General features: G+C 39.4%; 1 protein-coding gene across 1 annotated transcript in view; it reads right to left on the bottom strand.

The window, feature by feature from the left end:
- Positions 1-24,179, bottom strand: part of Khdrbs3 (KH RNA binding domain containing, signal transduction associated 3) — a 173,575-nt gene that overhangs the window by 122,374 nt on the left and 27,022 nt on the right. The window contains exon 2 of the mRNA XM_015486511.2: positions 1,207-1,325. Coding sequence (XP_015341997.2) covers positions 1,207-1,325 — 119 coding nt within the window. The remainder of the gene's footprint in view (positions 1-1,206; positions 1,326-24,179) is intronic.

The following is a 24,179-nucleotide window of genomic DNA, read 5'->3' as shown; positions in this document are numbered from 1 at the left end:
AATGATAAAAAGCTTTCAGAGAAAACACAGAATATATTCATAACTTCCCAAGAACTCTAGTATTTCCATAAGGTTTGCAAAGATTTTTCAATGCACAGAAGGCAATAACCATAAAAGAAAATACTGATGAATCTGGCCCAATCAAAATTGAGAATGTGGGCTTATCACAAAGCCATCAAAGAAACAATAGGCAAGCCATAGACTGAGCCAAATATGTGCAAAGAAAATATCTAACAAAAGACTTATCTCTATGATATGTACAAAACTCCTGCCAATCAGTGATAAAGACACACAACTCATTTACAAACAGGTAAAAGGTATAAACCTCACAAAAGAAGATATGTGAATGGTCAATTAGTATATGAAAAATTGCACAAAATTATGAGTTGCAAGTTGACATTAAAAAAGGATACTGACATACCATAAAAATAACTAAAATAAATTTTAAAATGACAGCACCAAATACTGATAATATAGGGCAATCACAACTTGCATGCTTTATTTGTAGACATGTGACAAGTTATGGCCACTTAAGGAGGAAAAAAAAAGCATGTGTCTTTCAAAAATAAATACACAGGTGTGATGACACCGGTACTTTACCCAGGAGAAGTGAGAAGATGTGTCTCAAAATTATTTGTATAGAAATGCCCACAGCAGTTCAACTTTTAACAATCTAAAGTGAAAACTATCTAGGCAAACAGATGAGATAAACTGTGGTAATATTCAGCAACAACAACAACAAAAATAAATTACTGACAAGTGCAACAGCATGCACCAATCATGTATAGAAAAAGACAAAACAGAAGAAATTAAAATAACATTAGAATACATGACATTTTGAACATATATGCACTAAGCCTTGTTCTAAGCATTTAACACGGATGATCATTTTAAGTTCTCACTGTCCAACTTCACATTGCCAATGAGAAAACAAGTCTGACCTCTGCCCACGCTGACAACAGGACTCATAAGTAATTTCCTTGGGGGCTCCACAACTCACACAAAAGTCAAACAGAAAGGAGAGAACCACTAAACCCGCTAAGTTTGCTGTTACACTACTTATTACCTTAAAAACAAGTTTCTAATTATATATACATGGGGGGTGTTGAGAGAAACATCTCTAGAAAACACCCAACAGCATATAAACCAACCACCCACTCCCCGGGTTGAGTCAATGCATCTGCAGCGTAGACCTCCTGGTCTTACCTTAGGAAACTGTTTTACAGGAATCAACACCTTCTGTCCCAGCTTCATGTTCTTATTAATCACCACATCAATGTACTTTTCTTCATCCTTGCCTTCTCCTTTTTGAAACTTTTCTATTTCTGTAGAGGCAAAAAGATAACCATGAAGCTTATGACCCAGAATGGCAGAGGATGGAATTTATGGTTCAATGCTGTGACATGAAATCAAGTTCAAAAATGTAGACTCTTAGATCCCCATGATTTTTCAAGTAATGACACATTCCCTATGTTATCAATGAATCCTCATAAATAGAAGACATTCATATACAGAGGTTCTACAAAGTCAATCCCCACTGCCCGTGCTAATAGAGGGGAATAGCAGGCTAGATAACAAACACAAAAAAATAAAGACACCCCTGGGGCCTTCCGGAATCCAGAGAGAAGCTGATCAAATAAGGAAAAGGCAGACGTGATCTCAAGTCAGCACTACAAACTGGCTTTCCTGTTTCTATAGCAGACCTGCCTGGCTTCTGAAGCATGGGCCGTCAAGGGCTGACTCCGCGATGGCACTGAAGGCCCAGCCTTACCTCCTCACACGGCAAGCAACTGCAGGCAGTGTTCTATGTGACACTCTGAAGACCTCACCTCCATGCTCTTCCAACACTCATCTCATTAAATCTCACTTTTTCTGAGCAACTGAGTTTTTCCTCAGTGGAGCAGCAAGAATGCAAGAGTGGCTCTTTCTTTCCCAGGTTGATGCTCACAAAGCACATCACGTTCAACTCTATGCTGCCCTTATGTAAGAGAGAACATCATACCTCTCCCACCAGAGCAGACTTCTCAGTGGGATCTTTCTTCCTTCAACAAACATCAACTACCAATGACTTTCTATGTGCAAGTTTCAGAGCCTAAAATATATCAGTACACTCTTCATTCACCTCACGGCCTGGAGCAGGTGGTTGTACAAGAGGCACCCATCAGATGCTCCAGCGACTGCTGAAATGAGGGTATGGACTGCCACCTCCAAGCTACAACTGCAAAACACCAGGTGCAAAGGAGGGTCATGGCCTGATGGAGAAGAACCCAAAGGTGGCATCGACTGAACAAAGTGGTTCTTAAATTGATCCATTTTGCTTATTAAGCTAGAAGCAGTTCAGAAATCCACACATATCATCCCTGGACCAGGCACCTCAGACTCGTGACATTATTCCATCCTCAGGACAAGAGGTTCAGAGAGGTGACTTGACCAAGGCAGCCAGGAGAGGTGGCACACACCTGTAATCCCAGCAGCTCAGAAGGCTGAGGCGGGAGGGTTGTGAGTTCAAAGCCAGCCTTAGCAACTTAGTGAGGCCCTAAACAACTCAATGAGACCCTGTCTCTAAAATAAAATATAAACAAAGTCTGGAGATGTGGCTCAGTGGTTAAGTGCCACTGGGTGAGTGAAGCAAAGGCAGGACTTACACCCCAGTTCTGGCTGACGCGGAACACAGTGTGCCGCCGCAGTCTCCCGCACTGCTTTTTAGTGTAAGGAACATAAGATTGCCATGGGCAGCCTGGGATAAGTGGAGGACCCGTTAAAAGGTGGAGGCTTCAGATCTGGGACTTCCATCACCACTAAGAAGCCAACGCGCCTCACAAAACCACTAGGGGAATGTCGCTACACCCACTGTTGCACCTAGTTGTTGTCTATGATACAAAAAACAAAAAACTGCTATGATTCAAAAGACATAAACATTTCAGGATCCCAGTCCTAGAATGATTCTATAACAGGACACCTCTTAGGACTCAGGTTCTTAACGTGTAAAACCAGAGTATCTAGGACTTGCTTCTAAAATGCTGGGATCTTTGTGAATCAGGGAAGCTCAAAGAGACTCTCTGCTTGACAAACTGCAGCCACAGTAACCCAGCAGTCCTCCTGAGTTCTGTGGGTCCTCACAGCACACACCAACCTGAGGCAGTGGAGGGTGCCTGAGGAAGGGGAGGAGGAAAAGGTCGGAAGAAAGGGAAGCCTGCCCAGCGAAGGCGACAGCCACCTAATCTGCAGCTCCTGTTTTCTTGACCCACACTGTGTGTTTGCTGCAGAAAGCACAGCAACAACACGCGCAGAAACACAAAAGCACACTTAACTTACTGATGTTTTCTTCTATGAGAGTAAATACATACACGTGGTAAGGATCTGAAGCACTGTGACGGGAAGTGCTCCTTGTATTTCAGCCCATACCCACACTGAGGGACATGTGTGCACACAGTCACAGATACATGACACACAGGTTGATCCACATATATGATCTCAGGATTTTCTATAAACAAATACCCAGAGTTTGAAAACTATAGAACTAATGGTATAAATGAGCCAAATTTGTTTTTTTGTTTTTTTCTCAATAAAGAGCAGTAAGTCACACATCAGTTGCTTTGGCAATTATAATAATTCATGACTTCAGCTTTAATTAGTAAAAGAAAGTAAATCCCATCTTTCATTATCTACTTATTAAATCCTTGGATATACTTTGGGCACAGCTAAAAGAGTCAATGAAATTAGGAACACCAAAACTACTTCTTCAGGGGAAAAAAAAAAAAAAGGATTAATGTGTGTGTGGACTTCCATCAAAATAGTTTTAACTGCCTACTTTCTTTTCAAATGACAAAGAAATTTTTAAAAATCTAGAAATCACAATAGATGCTCAATTTAACATTTAATTCCATAAAATCAGAATTTAAAATACTCCTTTTATACATTAGTGACATTTAACATTTGAAGCAATAAATAGTCACACAGGCAAGCTGTAAAAATTAGAAAAATTATATATTCTACCTTATATTAATGTTTGAGCATACCTATGATTTTAAAGAGGAAAATAAAAGAATATCTAAAACAAATACCTTTTGTCTCTTTATACACACATAGTTATTTTACAAATCACTGTTTTGGCTTAAATAAGCTTTGAATTAATCTGGGGATTAATATTCACTATTAAGATTTATTTTTTAAAGATGATTTGAGCCTGAGGGTATATTCACTGTTCCTAAGGCACCACAAGGCAATGAACCCACGCCCTGCCACTGCAGTCAACCAGCCCTGGTTTGAATTAAGGCTGCTCTGCTTTCCTCAGGCCCTTGGGCCTTTCAGTTATTGAAGCCAAAACTGATCAAAAGTTATTTTAGGGCTGGGCTTGTAGCTCAGTGGCAGAGCACCTGCCTTGCACTGGGTTCAATCCTCAGCACCACATAAAAGTAAACAAACAACAACAACAACAAAAGATGTTGTGTCCACCTATAACTAAAAAAAAAAAATTTTGAAGATTAAAAAAACTTGGCTTATAGACACTATTCAATCAACAACTTCACATTTTTTTAATAACTAGTACATTTTGTTTTCTGGTATTTTCATATTTTTAATTGGTTCAGTATAATTGTTCATAATGATGGGATTCACTGTTACACATCTGTAAATGCACGTGATATAACAACAGAATTGGGCCAATATCATTCCCAAGCGTTTCCTCCCTCCCAGGGTTCCTTTCCTCTACCCTACTAATTTCCCTCTGATCTCCCTGAGATTCCCCACCACACACACATACACACATAGCCCTTTCTTTTCCTTTTTCCTTTCTAGCTTCCATATTTAAAAGAAAACATATGACCCTTGATCTTCTCAATATAGTTTATTTCACTTAATGTTAAATTCTCAAGTTCCATCCACTTTCCTGCAAATTACGAAATTTCATTCTTATTTTTGGCTGAATAAAACTCCATTGCATACACATACCATATCTTCTTTATCCGTTCATCCAATGACAGACATATAGGCTGGTTCCATTGTGAATTGTGCTGCTTTAACAAGGATATTCATTTATCTTTATACTAGGTTGAATTTAATTCTGTAGGATAGATACTGAGGAGTGGTATAGCTAGGTCATTTGGTCATTTTATTCCTGGTCATTTTAAGAACCTCCAAACTGATTTCCATAGTGCTTGTGCTAATTTACAATCCCATCAACAGGGGTGTTCCTTTTCCTCCACATCCTCTCTAGCATTTATTACTGTTGGTATTCTTGACAGCTGCCATTCTGACTGGAATAAGATGAAATTTCAGTGTAGTTTTGATCTGCATTTAAATTAAACTATTGTTTTTAAGTTTTAAAGAATTTTTTAAATACTAAAACTAAATAAAACAAAAATTTATACCAAGCTAGCCAGGCTTATATTTACACATTGTTGGGAGAAAATCTATAAAAGTTTCACTCTCTTTGGATAATTCATTTAAGTTCTTCATCACCCTTTCATTGAAATTATGATGGAGAATTTACCTGACATTCATGTCTCACTTAAAGAACAGATATGTTTGAAACTTAGATATAAAACATTTTGATATTTAAATACAATGGGGTGTCCTGTGATGGGGAAACGCTGGTATCTACCCAAAAAAAGAGTGAGTTCTGATACATGCAGGAATTATACTAGCTGCTGAAATAGAATACAGAATGTGAACCACATAAACAAATATAATATTATGTACAAAGTGCTGCAGAAAAGGGACTAAGAGGTCTAGAATTTAAAAATTACTTTAAAAGCTGGTAAATCTGAAATATGTGCTAAATTCCTCACTTATAAGGAATAAAAACTGCCAGGCTTCAGGAGCATAAATAGTCCTCTGCAACACTACTTCACATTCACTCGTCTGCACAGTTAATAACTAGAGTTTTACTAAGCTATTATAATCTACCTTTTTTTCCCCTTTACTGTTGTTATCAAGACAAGATAGAAAAAAATTGGGCAGTAGTAATGATAAAATTTTCACTTACAAAGTCAGTAAATGAACAGGCTTAAACATGAATTGATTTTTTGACCCCAAGTTCTGGGCTCCTGCAGAAAGACTGGACAGACTCAAAGGAGAAGGGGGGTGATTCAGTCAGGCCAACAGGGAGGAAAACTAAGGACAAGTAAATAGAGGTCCCAGCACTGACATAGGAAGGAACCCAAAAATGATTAATACAAGGTTAAGTAAGTCAATAAAAGAATGCTTTAAAATAATTGGAGCAACTCCATAACATTTATAAAGAGCTGCTCCTCACTGCTGAAAAGTGCTCTTCTAGAAGTCATAAGTTGTTTTCCTAAAGAAACACTGAATAAAATTCATAAAAGGTCCCGAAAAGGGTGGTTGACTGATGGAGACCAGCCTGCACCATGAAGCACCAGTGTGAGGGCCCTCCTGATGCAGAGCCCCTTCACCGGGTACTTTGGCTCTTCTCAGCTTTAAGAAAAGACAGGGCTTATCCAGGTCTACAATAAAGTGAATCTCCATACGGCATGTCATATCAAAATCTGCAACAGTCCAGCTGTGGATTAGAACAGATCCCAAAAGATATATAAACAGCATTCATAGCCTTTATAAATTCTATTTGACAGACTACTAAAATGCTCCTGTAGCTGCTGGTATGAAAGAGATTTTTTAACTTTCAACATGACAAATGCTTTCACTAAGAAATTGTTTCATTTAAGCAATTCAAACCTAACCCTATTACATTCAAACCAGAGACAAATACACTAAAACCTGCCCAAACTAGATTTGAATCATTAAGCCCATAATCTTGCAAACAGTGTACCTAAGCAGAAGTAAATTGCCCAGCAGAGGAGAGAGGCATATCAGTGTCTAACAAGAATGAGCTCATCACAAATACATAAACACACACACACACACACACACACACACCACACAACACACATATACACACACCATCAAAGGAGAACAAAATAATACTCTAAATATTAAGAATTCTGAAAGTAAACTATTTTCATAAACACAGGGTATATCATTATACAAGAAGCCCTTAACTATGCATACGACATATTGAAACACACATAAGTAAATGGCAAATTCCTTCAAGAAAGAGGATAAGGAATAAGCAGAGGAGGATGAAATTAATTAGTTGTACCCATTATGAATAATTAATAAAGATATAGCAATGGTATTTGCAGCTGGAACTTATTCAATGACTATGTTCAGGTATTAATCCCTGCATGGTGCCACCAGGCAGATATAATCTTCATTGCTCAGGAAGGAAGTGCCCACTTGAAGACACTCGGCTAAATTCCCACACCACCAGGACCCAGGATTCTGACCTGTGTTTATCTGATTCCTTAAGTCCATGGTACTTCCATTTTCTTGGTATTACTGTATAAGTGGAATCTTAATTTTGAGTGAGGAAAAGAAAAAGTGCTTTGGATTATTATAATATTTGGAAAAAAACTCACAAAGTTATTACAAATACTAAAACAAATGTCTGTCAAAATGCTTTGAAAATTGTAACACATAATGAAAATATAGGTTGTTATTACTGTTTACTTATTAAAATATCTAATTTGTACTGGCTTATGTACTCTCTCAAAAAAAAAAAAAAAATTAACTACAAAGCCATTTGCAAAGATGCCTCCAGGGCCTCAGGCACTACAGGAAAAAGCAACCCAGACCAGACTGCGAGGTCCTCATCCAGGTAGTGGGGATGACCCTCAGCTGGGAGGGACCCTTTCCTGGGTCCACAAGCATCTCTACCATGCTGCCCTCCAGCCACTCAAGATCATGTCCTCAGGTCTGGGGACCCCTGAGTACACACCACATTCTCTTCACACAGTCATCTGTTGTTGGATGTGTGGGCCCAAATCCTAGTTGCTATTAACAGTCATGCAACAAACAACAGCCTGCAGCCATCTCTCTCACATGCTGACCTCACTTCCTTCAGATAAACAGCAAGCAGTGGGGAAGTACTAGGTCACATGGTAGTGCTATTTTTAATTTTCTGCTTTTCATAGTAGCTATACTAATTTCCATTCCCCCAACAGAGTGTCAAGGTTTCCATTCCCCACTTCCTTGCTAACACTTAAGTCTTCTTTTTGTACCATCACCTTAATTTCTCCTAACTATATACAGTTATTCACCAAACAATAGATACCATGGAAGAAACATCAAGATATGATGTGGTCATCTGAAGCCTCAGCGAAATATGAATGTGACCCCTGAACAAGGGCAAATACTCTAAGGCCTTCAGCAATGAGCAGGTCACTAAATTCTGGAGCTGAATTCTAACCATTTTAATATAAACAAATTTTAAAAGTTTGTTGGCATTTTAAAACAAAACCAAAAACTAGAAATCAGAGACGAGATGCTCCTTAAAACTGGCAGAAGAAATCTAATTGGCTCAATAAGTAAGTACAGTATTCTAGAGGTACACTGTAGGCTCTACATATACTCATTCCTTGTAATTTCTTAGACAGGACAAAAGTATCAACTCCAATTTTCTTATACCTAATAAGTGACAGGGCTCAAAGCTGGACTCAGGATTATCTGATTCAAAATTTTGCTTGTTCCCCAAATCACCAGCCAACAAAATGTTGACTCCAAGACAAAACGAAACCTTCCAACCAACAAGTAAACAAAATAGGTTAAGCATCACCTCCGATAAGTATAAGGACATCTATGGGGATGAGCCACTGCATATACTGTTTGCTGAGAAGTGCAACAGAACCAAAGGAGGAAGTTAAAAACACTATGAGTGTAGAAAAGAGCAGGTTATATGCACATGGTGAGGAGGAGGATTGACTGAACTCAGGTTTACCTACGCTTTATGGGTCCCAATGGTGAACACTAGCACATTCTTCTTCCATTGGCCCATTTTCACCTGGTAGTAAGAAATGTTCTGAAATTAATATTTACTGAAACACTTGGGAAGACTAGTAAAGTGTCTACTTAAATAACACAAAAGGACAAGCAGGAAGACAGACCTAGACAACAGGAATAAAAAGGATGGGACATTTGTGTTCCTAAAGAAAACAATCACTTGTTTATTCCAAATGACTGATGATTGTTCCTTAAAAAACCCAATGCCCTGCTCAAATTAATATCCTGCAAACCCACACATGAAATGAAGTAACCAAGGCACTAAGTTAATTCATGCTAATAAGAACTTAAGTCAGTAACTACTGGGAAGAGAGGATAAGGTAACTATTAGAGACCAAAAAATCCACTTTTTAATTATACCTAAGGGTTAAATCACATTTCTCACTTTTAATTGAAAAACACAATTAATATAATGCAAAAGACCAGCTATCTTATACAATTATCAGGCTCCAGAGGTCACCAATTAGAGCCCTGCAAGGATTTGAATTTAAAAAGGTTTTATGATTAGGTGAAGTAATGACCCAAGAAGAGATGAGCCCTGTTCAGGCTGCACTCATTATCAAGCCCATTTCCTCAGTGTGCCCCTCCTCCATCCCACAGGCATCACCACACTGAGAATCATGGCTGCACTCACAGAGTTCTACAGCAGCCAGATGACAGGAGCATTCGACTCTTTATTACTTTCACATCCAATAAGATTGTAAATGAACATTTTTCTATTGGTTAGATGTACAATAATACAGTAGCACACTATTTAAAACAATATCCAAGTAGAATTGCCATACATTTTTAGGTTGGTTTCATAATCAGTCCCTATTTATACAGCAAAGAGAAAGAGTAAATGGGTGGCGGGGGGGAGTTCGAAACACCAAGACGTATTTCTGTGTGATTATCTAGAAGGGTCACTTAAGAAAATTAAGAAAAACAGCATGATCAAGGACTGCAAGTACATCCCAAAGAACACATCTCTGGTACTGTTTAAAAGACATCAATGCAACCACAGGCCATATGCCAGCACAATAAAAATAGTTAAAAATCTCAACCAGAAACACAGCTTAATGTTAAACATACACAAATGCCTAAAAATACCATATTTCTCTCCTACTCAGTGTTCTTCCTTGTCACCTGGAAACTGCCAAGCAGGTATGAAACATTTGTTAAAGGCAAAATGCAATTGCAGCAGGAACATACATCCTATCACTCAGATTTAATGGTGATGTAAAATTAAGACTTGGATGAAAAATAAATTCATATTTAATAGTCACAGCCTCTGAGGACATAAATAGTCTCAGCGCAGACCTATATAATGAAAATTAAGGCTATCTTCCCATGTCAAATTAAAGCCAGGAGAGCTATCCTACTAGGTCATCCCCAGTCATATTTTATGTCGCTTGGTTTATGCTTTAGAGGCTCTCTCTCACAGTGGACATCCTCATGGGGTAGGGAAGGGGCTCTTTAAGGGATGTTGTCAAGTTAGGTACAGATCTCCACATTCTAAACCAAGTCATACACTGAAATTATTTAGGGATGCTATAAAAAAAATAATTACACCAAGGCCAGTCAGTGGCACTCAGTTGTTTCCACCATGTCCTTCCACAGTGGAATATTTAGTTCAGTGAGTACACACTAGGGGTTCCACATGACAGTAGGAGTTCCACTTCTCAGATCTACTGACAATGGACTTACTTTTAGGCTGAATACAGAGGCCACATGTTGGTTGACAGAACAGTGCCACATGGCCTGTCTGGGCAAATGAGACAGAACCAAAGACTCATGCAGAGCTTTGATTCTACTGATGCTAACAATAAATACCTGAGGTGGACAGCTGACTGTCTTTTATGTTCTTGTCTTAAACACAGAAGGTGGGGTAACTGGATCTGTGCTCTGAATGAATGGCCAACCAAGATGACTCGCTAAGATTAAAAACATGGCCAGGAATCCAGAGAACTCCATGAGATCAGTTTTAAGAATTTACTGATAATTGCAGCGACCATCATTGCCGGCTCTCCAAAAGCTAAAGACACACACTGTCTGAGGTATTGCTATTTTTCGTAAGGGGAAGAACTAAAGGAATGACAGTGAGGGAATAAAGTCTACAAAGGCTCTGGAGAAGAGGTAATGATAGAAAAAGCTGATCAGCCCCGTCTAGCAAAGCAGCTGAAATCACTGAAAAGGATTATCTTAAAGGAGAAATGATACACACAAATATTTCTGTACATCATGTAACATGGGAATTAAATTTAGACAGTGAAAACCCAGGGCAAAATTAGGACCAAAAGGAAGAAAACACAGAAAAAGGAGCTCCTACTCAAATTATACAGATGAAGGTTCCCATATGTAACAGGATTTGCCAAAGCTGGACCTGGTTATTCGTCAGTAGAGCCCTGACCAGCACAGTCTGGCAGGAATGGCCAAATCGGAAGGTTCCTTTCAACCCTGAGCTTTACCCACATCTTCATCATCTGTCTCACTGACCTGTTCTTAGACATATAAAGCTGTTTTCGTCACCGGAAGTCCAGCACCTGGTTCTGTATCCTGAACATAATATGCATTCAAAAGATACTTGTTGAGTGAATGAATGAATAAATGGTGATATTCTTCGAGGGAGGCACCATGAGACCTGATAAACATTTAATAGCCAGGGTTGAATAAACAAAAATGGAAGTCACCTGTATCTTTCATGGCCACAAACCAACACCTCCACCAGTTATGAAACCACGGTCGCTTAGCTCCATACCTACCCTTCCACACTGTGCTCTAGAATGCTGGCGGGATTCTAAACACCTGTTTTCCAGCCCAGTTTCCCTCAGGTTCTGACAATGGAAATGCTAGGGCAGGGGAAGACTGATGGACTGGTTCCTTCCTGTTTTGTTTCCAGTTCCTGGCAGCACAGAAAAACCATGATTCTAACTTCCGGATTTTGCCCCATATTTCCAGACTACAATCATGGTACCTCCTCAGCAAGGCAGGACCTTTTTGCTCAGAGGTCTTAGTCCTAGCCCTGTAAGGTCTCTCTTCAAGTTCCTAAGGTAACAATACTAAGTGGGTGGTAGAACATTTCCTGCAAAGTACTAGTTCCCCTAGTCAAGGAGGATGGTTTTCTGTAGTCCTGTGGCACTGGTTTTTTTTTTATATATTTTAAAGACTTAGCATCCCCCAGTCACCCAGCACCTATCTAACCAATCCTTTATGTTAAATCCTCCCAGCTAGTGTGATTTCTGTTTACCTGATTCTGTTTACCTGACTGATCTTCCCTCTTAGTAAATTCCTGAGGAAATCCATAGAAGGAAGGTCTTACGTTTTGTGGCAGGCACAATGCTATGCACTGTGAAGGGCACTCAAGGGTCCCAATGTCCACAGTCGGAACACTACAGTGGCAGAGAGGACATAGGCATGGGAAGGGAAGACTGAGTTCAAGCAGGAGAGAACCAAGAGAAAACAGCTGGAAAAGCACTTTGCCTTGATGAGCTTAGTTTCTCCCTGCCTAAAAAGGGGAGGAAGCCCCCTAACTGTGTGACCCTTCCACCCTGCGGGACAGGAGTCACTAATCTAATAACATCAAGGCCCTTCTGATTTGTTTCTTCTAGTCTAGTACTGCTTGGAACACTAAATAACAATGTTTTTAGACCTAGGATTTATTAATGGTAATAAGGCCAGACAGGTGTTCCTGGGCACACAGCCTGTTTTTGCAGCATCTCTCTGAGAAGCTGAGAGTGCTTTCCTGCTGAGTCCTCAATCTCAACCACACTTTGGAGGCACAGGAGTAGAGCCAGCCGAAGTGTTGCTGTAGTGGTGAGTCTGCTTATCACCCACTCCACCCCACCATCTATCACAGTGATCACCAGCAGTCTGGGAAAATGGTGACCAGGTAATGACATTAGCACAGGCGGCACGGGTGTTCTCTACACAATGGAACCATAATGAATATTCCTGGAGGCAAAATTATCTAAGCTAAATTTCTGATTTCCCCTATGAAAAGCACAGGAAGACAATATAATCTGGGAATATGCAATTGCAGGTGATGTTTACCTTTAGAAGCTTACCTATCGGCATTCTAATTTGAGAAGCATAGAGTAAATTTCTATAAATATATAACCATTCAACACATTATTCAAAGGAAAAGTGTTTGTCATCTTCAAAACATTTGCTATTCCAAGAACTAATTAAGTTTACAAACTGTGTTGTGAATACCAGAAGGCAGTAGATGTACAAATCATATTGTTAATTATGCCTCTGACAAAGAAACTGTACTGCAGGTATTACATACAAATGCTCCAACAGCCAAGTCCTTTAAATTCTTCCATCTCAAGCTCAGGAACAAATGAAGCCAAAACAGAAGCATAAGATGAATGTAAAATTAAGCTGCTAGAGGAAAATGCAAAAATAGCCCTAAGTGAATGTTAAATCTTGTGTTTTGTCACCTGTTTTTGCTCATGGCATTCCCAGAACAGCATATTAACCTACAGCCTCCAGACAAGCACAACTGTCTGGCTTCTCGACACCTGCAGTAATATAAATTAATGAAAATATGGAAAAAGGAGCTTAATTTTACAAGATTTGAAGTTAATAAAAATGTGTGTTCAAATCACAGACCAGAAACTTACAGTATAACACTGAAACAAAAAGAAAAGTCAGAGGGCTCTTGGGCACCTTGACTCTCGTTCAGCATGCTGATACCTACCTCTGAAGCCATAAGGCTTAATGGAGTATACCTCAAGTGCAAAGCCCAGAAACCACACAAACTAACTCTAACTTTCTGCACCCCATGTTTCTTTATATTAATAAGAAAAGAATATACAAAAAGGTCAATAGAAAATAATTAAAACTTTAAACACTAGTCTAATTAGAATTGACAATAAAAATCCCAGACATAGATTAAGGAAGAGTCATAGTAAGTCCAAATTTTCTGGAACTCAGAAAACCAACCAACTATATAGTCCTATCACTGATAAGGACATCAGCACGGTAAAATTAGAAATATGTCTTTAAGATGGAAGGTTCTAGATGCTTTTGTTATAACTCACTCCTCTCTAAGGTTTGTTTGGTGAGTTATTTAACTTCTGTGAATGTCAGTTTCGTTAAGCGTAATATGGTAGACATCTTCTACCTCACTCTAGGTGAAGTGGAAATCAAATGAGACCATGTATAGATAATGTTGAGAACTTCAAAGAAATCCTCGAATGTCTGTGTGGCCCCAGCACGGGTCTCAGGAAGGGAACAACCTGAACAACCCCAGGACATTATAGAAAGAACTGTCCTTGCAGGGAAGTTCTGCAACCACAGTCAACTAGGACACGGCGCACAGCCTTGCGCTGGCAGTGACAGCATGGCTAGGTCTCACAAGCTCAGAGCTCTCAGAGAAAGAGGCCTGCTCCCTCCACGACCAGCCATGGTGGCAAGCTGGACAAGCAAAGCTGTGCTGAAGCAACTGAGAGAATGACATATGCACACTGTCCACAGAAAATTGCTTTTGGAATCATCTACCAGATTGCAACCAAAGCCATTTGCACCAGCACTGTCCAGAACTATCTATGGTGAAATAAATGTACTCTACAGGGCAGTTCAAAATAGTGGTCACTCGCCACACATGGTCACTGAGCACTAAAAACACAGCCAGTGTGAGCAAAGAACAGAAGTTTTAGTTTTACTTCATTATGAGCAATTTAAATTAAAATTACCTCCAATGGCTGGAAGTTTCCTGAGCATATATCTAGAATGCAGTTAAAGAACAGAAAAAGGCATGTGAAAAAGTCATGTGACCAGCAGAAAGAGGTGCCATGAAGTACAGTACAGACTCTGATTCTTTTGTTTAACAAGAATGTACTGAGTCCCCACAATACGCCCTCAACATCAACATTCCTGATCCATGCTGATTCCAGGCAGCATTTTGACGAGGTGGAAAATGGACACATAGATGCACAGGACAGGCAGCCTGGGCTCAAAAGAGCAGTTACTATATAACTACTACACTGGCCTATCTCAAAAAATGTGTATGCAGTCAAGACCACAGGTGCACACTCACAATGCAAAGTATAAATTGGAACATTAAGTACAAACGAAATATTACAAAACTCACAGGAGACAACAAACAGTCCTAAGTCAAACAATTAAAGGGAACTTCAGAATGAGTGGCATTTTAGCTGAGATGAATAAACAGTCTGGATATGTGGAAGGGGCGTTGCATGCACAGGGAACAGCATGAGTAAGACTCCGTGGGCACGCCCACTGTAATATGTAAGCAGCACGTGCGTAACACAAGCATAAGGTCCAGGAGCAGGATCCAGTGACAAAAGGAAAAGGCACAAAAACTGAAGAGACACTGCAAAAGCCTTTTAAGACCATGTATTTACATAAAGCAGTGGCAGGGAGAGGCTGATGGCTCAGAAACGGAGAACTTCAGGGCATAGCAAGGGCCTTACTGTTCCCTTCTGCTGATGACTGAGTATCCATGCTATTTATGTTTCAGTTAAACTAGTTTAATAAACAAAGATGTCACAAAAAGCCTATACAGGAATAAAAAAAAATTGAATATAAAGTGGTTTTAAGATCATCAATAGGCCCTTGTAATTATTTACATCAGAAGAGTGGAGCAAATTTTAAAGATTCAATAATGCATTATGTGCTAGCATAAAATTATATTTATATATATGGAGGCAGAAAAATGCAGGGAGGGTCTTTTCTTGACTATCAAACTAATAAGTGAAAGAAATAGGTACCAAACCTATATCTGATTAAAAGTCCATATTTTTATGGCTATTACGTTCTTGAGTGGGAATATTAATACAAGATATATAATACATACTTCTACTAATTCTTAGCTAGTCATGTTACTCATTTTTTAAAAGCGTTCACCCCATGCTACTTTGAAGCATTCACCATAAATTATCTAGATTGTCTTACTCTGTTCTCAGGTGAGTGCCTTGAGTGTAGTGAGCATTAAATAAAAAAGCAAGTACAGAAAAAATATCTTGAAACCATCACAAGAGTTCCTTTTTGTTTCACCATGAACTTGACAAGCAACCTTAACTAAATCACAAGGTTTGCGGCACTTACTAGTTGATATTTACTAGGCCTCCCACCTCTTCCCATGCACAGCCAGCCAGGGTGTACAGTGGCCAGCCAGCTGCCTTCTAAGGAAAGGGTGGGGTGGACAACTCCTCTTCCAAGTGGCCCTTGTTTCTGCCTATTTCAAACCTCCCTGCTAAGATAGCCAAGTTTTATTCCTTTAGCCAAAGTGGTTTCTACTCTTTGGAAACAAAGAACTCACAAATACTGTCACACAGGAACTGCTCCACTATTATTTCCAACCTCTTTAAAAATAAAAATAATTAAATAAATAATTATAACCAGACTACCGTGTCCTGGCTTACAACACCTCATGATGACCCAAGTTTTCTCTCAGTGGCTACTCTACTAAACATTCATCTCATTCTGAAATCCTCTTGGGGCTAAGACAGCCCGTCAGCAGTTGCAGTGATTTTCTGAGATCAGTAGTGTACTTTCCTTAATTCCGAAATGAGTAGTAGTATCAGAAAATATAGAACATGATTTTCTTTTTTAAAAACAAGAATGAATCTCATCTTTATTTGCATGTGTTTATACATACAATATTTGTTTAAAGGCATGAATATTACATGCTTATATACATATACATACATAGATACATATACACACATATCACAGATAATACACATGAAAGTGCATTACAAATACATGCATGTGAATTGGGTAAAAACCTCAGAAAACAATTCCAACAAAGACATCATTCAGGAAGTGGCTGGTCTGTTCCTCATGCTCTGTTTCATGTTTTTGTCTCAGTTTCCAAAGAGCAGCTGTGCTCATGCAAAACCAATTTGTAGAAGTGGAAGTGAAGAGCATCTTTCATCTGAAAGACAGGTTATCCTTCTTGGCATTACAAACCCTACCCATGAAAAAGGTGGGAACAGGAGTTGTAAATGTGGGATGCTACCAGCCAAGGTCTGAAGAGCAAGGTGAAACATGAAAGGACGTGTCTCAGGGCTGGGAGAGTTGTGTGAGCCAAAAGTGTGAGAGGAGTGCACTGCCCTAGCTGGGCTTCTCTGTGGAAGGAGCAGAATTCATCTGGATGCAGTTAGAATTCACAGCATCATACCCATGAGCCATGTTCTCCTCGCTTCTCAGGAGGTTAGAGAGAGGTGCAAATAGACACCATTACAGCTCCTATCAATTGGCTGCCCAGAGCTGGCCATTAGGAGAGCATCAGATATAAACTGTACAAACATAGGCACAAAATTCACAGTAGAATGGGGGTTGCTCGCCTCTCCCTCCCCCTCCTTTTCCTTCTCTGCCATTCTAGGGATGGAACCCAGGACTCACATGTGCTAAGCAAGCACTCCACTACTGAGTAGCACCCCAGCCCAGTGTGGGGTTTTCTTTAGCTTGTGAAGAGTGTTCTAAAGGTTGGCAACTGCTGGCCCAACCACCTGGACACTGACATTCCCAGGTGAAAGGCTAGTGCTCCACTGGAGTGTGGGACCCTTGGCTCCCACAGAAAAGTCTGCTTTCACTGTTCCCTTGTAGTCCTCCTGTTTCCCCTCTTTGCTCAGACTCCTAATTCCCAGTGTGTCCTCTTAACACTGCCTTTCCTCTTTCCGACGTTCTTAAATGGCCAGTGCTTAACTGAAGGATTGTTCTCATGAACAAGAGCATTTTAACACAGGATTCAGGGAAATGCAAACATATTCTGCACCCAAACAGGAAGAGAGAGCTTAAATGGAATGGACCGGAGACTGGACAAGAGAGAGGTCATGCCAGGTCCTCTATCCTACAGGCCTTCTTCCCATCCATCCTCTCACCCCTTTGGGATACCATTTTTACACCATTCTACAAAGGTCATAACTGAGATATTGAGAATAAGGTGAGAAGCTGTCTGTGGCACTTAGTAAGAGGCTTATCTTGTACTCAGATTAATGCTTCTCTAACTCTCCCTGGAGAATATGATTTCCTATTTAAAAATTGTAAAGGTTTTAATTGTAGCCATTATATATTATCTCCATGACAGGACTAAGGGTAAATGTTACCCTAAATGTAACAAAACAAGTACTCTTCTGCTTCATTTCAATTTTTTTGGTAGAAGGGGTAAGAAACTCCAGCCTAAGAAGGACCACATAAAAGGAAAGTGAAATTGTTAAAAATTAATCTTTCACTGCTACTTAATACAAAGTCTCTTTGATCAAATATACATTCAGAGCAAATCTCTTCCTGACAAAGTTTACAATTCAGAAAGAGAAAATAAATTTGATAAATGAATATACAACAAGCTGATGTTTCTAGAGTGAAAATTAATAAATTAAAAATTACAATAAGAAGAAACTAAGAAACGAAGATAATATAACAAAAAAAAAACTGCTGGCTATATTCCATACCTAAGATTTAATATCTTCAAAAAAGGAAACTATATCGAGAGATCAAGTTCCAGATGAGAAAAGAGTTGCAACCTATATTTTGTATAGATAAAAGAACACAAATACATATAGCTGGGTCTGAAAGTTACTAGTTTTAATAACAATAAGATGAATCACTAGAAAGATTAAGAATAGGCAGAAGTAAATTTAAATCACAGCCCTGTTACTTAGCAGCTTCATGACTTTAACCAAACTACTCAATCTCTGAAGCTCTTTTTTTTATTGAAAAAATACAGATTATAATGTCTAACATGCAGGACTGTTTCAAGGAACTAAAACAGAAGCATATATACAATGCCTGCTAGCTTGTACATACGGGTATTAACTATTAATATTGTCATTACATTTCATGTATGCACTTTGAAGTAGGGAAAAAAGAGAAAGAAAGGAGGTACCATGGACGGGAAGAGAGGGGAAGGTCCTGAAAATAAGTCCCATTAATACCATCTCCTGTGTTCTTAACTATTATCCACATTTCACCTGTACGGTCACATGCTTGCCCACTAGAGTGAACACCAAAAGTGCCTGTGATTGTAGGGTAAGAGAAATACGGAGAGCAAATCAATTCTTAGAGTACATAATAATGAGAAAAACCATTAAAATAGACTTAACCCAAATATATAATAATGAAATTTAAAAAAAATGTAAAAACCATACTACTCATCTCTGTCCAGGACTGGTATACTACTAGTCCAATGCTTTGATAGCATTCACCACAAGTAATTGAGCCTCAAAAGCAGATCAATCTCTTTACTTCCATATCCTGTGTGCTTTAGAGCACAAACTCAACATATTTTAGATGACTAATCATGATTACCCTGTGTGTGTATATTAAAAAAAAAAAAAAACAGCTAAACCTTGACCAATATTTGAAAGCCATTTGCATGCGTCCATTAATCGAATTCCTTTGATATTGTTAGTGACTGACATGGAACTAGGGTTCTTCCAGCAAAAAGAAAGGCACAGTTCTGGTGATCAAGTAGAGCAGGGAGGTAGGACATCAGGGAGCAGACCAAGGGTAAAGAATGCTGACAGGAGGGTGAACTGCGTGTGAAAAGAATAAGCAGGAGGACGCAACTCATGCACTTCAGGCCAAAATGGACGTGGCAAGGCTTCCTCCATTGGAACCAGGTGGTCAGTGGTGTCAGCAAGAACACCGCAGAAGGGTGGTGCACGACTAAGGGGCGACCCCGGAGCAAGGATGACAATGGCCAAGACTCTCCTACCTGCCACCCAACAGTTCCCCACAGAAAGTGTGTCTTCTACAAGACAGCTTCAATCCTGGGGAGCAGTGCAATACAGGTAGAAATAACTGGTTTCCCCTACCATCCATTCCTTTCATGCAGATCATGAAATATCCTTAAATGAATAATGAGCACAAAAATCAAACTACAAACCACATTTTCCCAGGCAGTGTAAAGCCAAGGAAGTACAATGTAATCATGCCATGATGATTTGGTGCCAACAGTCAGGACTGCTTGCTGTTTTATCGCAACATATAAACCCCTTGATAGTGCTCTAGTTATTAGCAGAATAAGGAAACATTCTTGAGAAGTCAGACGGGAAAGTACAAAAACAATGTCCAATTTCTAGCTGTATGATCTCACAAAAGCAACTTGCACATTTGGTTCAAACTTTCCTCATCAATAAAAGGAAAGAAAATACTATTTATTTCTCACAGTTACTGAAAAAATTAAGTTTGGTGCATAAAGAGTGGCAGTGAAGCAAAGCATGGTACTGGACACAGAGCAGACACTGATCACTTCCTGCTGCTCTAGATGCATTTATATAAAACAGACTCTTGATTTATTTTGTTATGGTACTTTATTTGTCCTGATGACCCTTCAAGCCAGGCCTGTGAATCCCCTTCCTGCCAAGAAGAAAAGCTTTCAGGTATGTCACTTTCTACTAGTAACAGGCCACAAGAGAGGCTTATGTTAAAAGGTAACAGGTGAATTCATGCAGGAAAGTCAACATTTACAAACCCTGGAAGGCTTGAAAATACCCATGAAAATGTAGCAATAAAAAAGAGAAAAGACATGTACAAGGCGGGTGTTGATGTAATACCTCCCTCCTCCCCAGAAATATTCTTCTAAAACTACCTATAGGACCTGTGGAGATTTCTGGTGTATCTACAGTTGACAGATCAGTTGATATTCTGAAGCCCCTAAATGGCACTCAGAGCTAAGCCTGGGAGTAAAGTATGGAATATAGAACTGGAAAACTCACTGTGCTCTAAAGGCCAGGGTGGCTTAGAAAACAAGAAAACCTCATCTGAGTTCATCACAATTCAAATAATAAAGATGGCTGCAATTTCTCTGCTGCTTCTCCCAAGATATGAGGGCTTCTGATTCACTTTCCTTTCAATCTGGTCTCACTTCAGAGCCCAGGGTAGCATAAAGAAAGGGAAGAAGTCACAATCATGTCATGTTGACTTAGTGCAAATGTGTAGGGCTGGTTCCCATTTTATCATCACAGAATGTGGTGACAGTGGCATCGTGGGTCTTTCCAGACAAGGACTTAAGAAGCACTTCATTCCCACCTAGCCTCTTCAAGTGCCCACTCCAAGGCCAATCCCTCTGGAAAGCGTCTGCCTGTGGCTCTAAGAAGCCCAAGCCAAGATGAGGCTATGGGCAGGCAACTGGCCCACCACTCCAGCTTGGCCCTAGCTGAGTTGCCAGCCAGTGACAGCCAGCATCGCCTGGCAGCCACGGGCGTGAGCCAGGTGGGCCTCCAGGCACAGACTATTGCTCATCTAAGACTCCACGTGAGAACTTCTGAGTGAGTCCTGTCAGCCATAGAACTGTGCCAATCGACCACACACTGACTCAGGCACTATGAGTTCAGGTACTTTACAACACAGCAGCAGACAAAATGTGGATTTAAGTACCAAGCCAGTCACTCGCCTGAGCATTACCCATCCTCCCCAGGTTCAGGGTAGATACTTACTTTCTGACCAAACCAGGTGCTTGTTTTAAAAGATGTTTCTAAAGAGCTTTCTTTAATTTATTATCTATCTATTTGCCAGGTTCTAGGTATGTATGCACTTATTTATCTCACGGCCTGCCCATTCCTCTACAGTGTTTCTTCCTATTTCTGCCCTCTACCACCCCCTCCTGTCCATACAGTTCTCTATCTGCAGTAAAATGGGCCCCTTGCTCAAGGTTAAATGCCTTGTGTGGCCCTCCGCCCCTCTGCAAAGACTATTTTTCACTCATTTCACTATGGTACATACTTACAGGTCACAGGGAATTTTTACTTGGTTAAACTACACTTTGCAAAATGTTAAAAAAAAAATGCCACACATCTGCACTTAAAACAGAGTAATATACTCTGCATCTCAGAGAATCATCTCCACATTCTCTCTAAGCATCTCCCTGGAGGTGGACATTAGCTTCCAAAGCTGCTCTTCTCACCCTTTAGTCATCTATTTACCTAGCTCCAGTGGCTGCACCAGGTGCCTCACCACCTTGCAGCCATGGGAACATGATCAAGACCACTCCTGTCTTTAATAAATTCTGATTTTGGTAGAACAAACAGACTTGTCAAAAAAAAAGTCATAAAATTATATGACCAATAGCATAAGAATCGCAAAATGCCAGCATATTCTACGGCAGACAGGGAGTAAATCTGCTCTTCATTGGCACGAATTCAGACCATCTCACCTGACTCATGTGGTGTGCCAAACTCAAGTCCTCCATGATGTACCTCCACTACTTTAAGTCAGCTAAAGTATTAACTTCTGGTTCTTAAAAGCTTAGCAGACTGAGATTCAACCTCTACTTAGAATCCAGAAAACAACAAGAGAGTATTGCTTGCCCCTTGACAATAAAAAACATTAGATATCTACAAAATATTTTTTGAGCCCATCCAAAAGCTGAGGTCACAAAACAAGGTGAACTGAACTCCTGAGGGCAATATGTCTCCCCAAAGACAGCAGGGATGTAGTTAATACTTCACCTTTAGCCTAGCATAGATGTGAACGAAACAGCTAAAATTTTAACACATTCTTAGACATTGAATGTGTCCTTGACAATTATTTTCCACAAGCCCCCACTTGGATGATCACAGTAATATTGAGGAGGGAGCAGGAAAATAAAGAGAGCTCGTTGAGGTAGTACATTAGATGCCAATGGGAGACGGAATGAACAAAAATTCTACTTGTATCCCAGACCCTCTCTTATACAAAGCAAAAAACAACTGCCATTTGGGCAGAATAATCAGTCCTCACCAATGCCTTCCTCCATCTTCCCTGGTTCCAGCAGAAGGATGGAAGCAAACTCAAAGTAGAAGGTTACTTGAGGGAGCTCTGGTGGTAGGTATGATCCACTGGGGAAGAAAGGAACCCCCAAGCCCATGCACATACTCCACTCACAAAAGAGGAACTCGCTCAGGATCCTTCACCAATACAAATAATGTATTAGAAAGAAGAAAGGTCTCCATACAATAATTAATGCTTTCAGTTGAAGAAACTAGCAAAGAACAAACTCAGCACAAGAAAAAAGAGCAGCTATCAATGAAATTATAAACATTAAAAAATAGAGAAAAACCAATAAAACCAAAAGCTGGTCAAAGATCAATAAAGCCAGATTTATCAAGAAAACATAGGTGTTTATATCAGAATAAGAGGAAAGCAATACATTTATCTTATGTTCATTATAAGAATAACGGTAAAAAATAAATATTTTTTTTTAAAAAAGAATAGTATTGACACTTTCACGCCAATAAATTAAGGAATTCAGGTGAGACATAATTTTCTTCATTGAAAAAAAAAATATCAAAGGCCACACAAGTAGAAAAAGATGGCATAAACAACCCTATATTTTTAATTAATAACAGAATTTACAGTTTAAAAACTCTTAAAGAAAATCTTAGGCCAACATGACTTCACTGGTGACTTCCACCAATCGTGGAGGGCAGAAGAACACCAGTTCCACACAGTGTCCCAGAAGAGAGAAGGGTGAGCAATCCCAGCTTGTTTCGTTAGCCTAACACCAAATCAAAGAGTTTACAAGAAAACTATCCACCAACATTCCTTATGAACATGATGAAAAAGTCCTAAACAAAATTCTAGCAAACGGAATCTTGTAATATCCAAATAGGTTAATGCATGATCACCACGTATGGATTATTTCTGTAAGCTAAGTTCATTAACATTTGAAAACAATTCAATGCAGTTCACTGTATTAACAAACTAAGACAAAATAGTAAGATCATCTGAATAGATACAGAATAGCATTTTAAAATAGTAAACGTTCATTATATTTTAAAACTTCCAGCAAAACAGGAGTAAAGGAAACTTCCTCAGCTGATAGAGTATATCTATGAAAAATCTATAGACAACCTCACAACTAATGGTGAAGCACTGAGTGACCTTAATGGTCAGGAACAGACAGAAACATCCTCTTTCACATCTACTCTACGCAGGTCCTGAGCAGCACTGTAAAAGGTAACAAAGAAACAAAAAAAGTTATTCAGATCAGAGAAGAAAAACCGTCCTCAACCACAGATAAATCTGGAAAATCACAACTAATCTGTCACAAAGCCACCAAAAATAGCAAGAGGGGAGAAGGTGCTGGATATAATAAGGGTACTAGACAACAATCACGTATATTTCTTTGTAGTAACAACAAAAAATTAGGAAGTGAAACTTAAAAAATAATATTTCAATAGTATCAAAAATAAAAATAACGGTAAATTTAACAAAATATGTGCAAGACCTATACACTGAAAACTGCTAAACACTGCTGGCCAAAGCTTCAAAGACCTGAGTAAACAGTGATATATAACACTGTCCATGAATCAGAAAACTCAATATTTTTAAAATAACAATTCTCCAAGAACTGATTCATAAATGTTTTGCAACCCCTAAAGGCCCAG

Source organism: Marmota marmota, unplaced genomic scaffold, assembly GCF_001458135.2.
Source record: "Marmota marmota marmota unplaced genomic scaffold, marMar, whole genome shotgun sequence".
In the NCBI taxonomy this organism is placed as follows: domain Eukaryota; kingdom Metazoa; phylum Chordata; class Mammalia; order Rodentia; family Sciuridae; genus Marmota; species Marmota marmota.
This window is presented reverse-complemented; position numbering and strand designations above follow the sequence as displayed.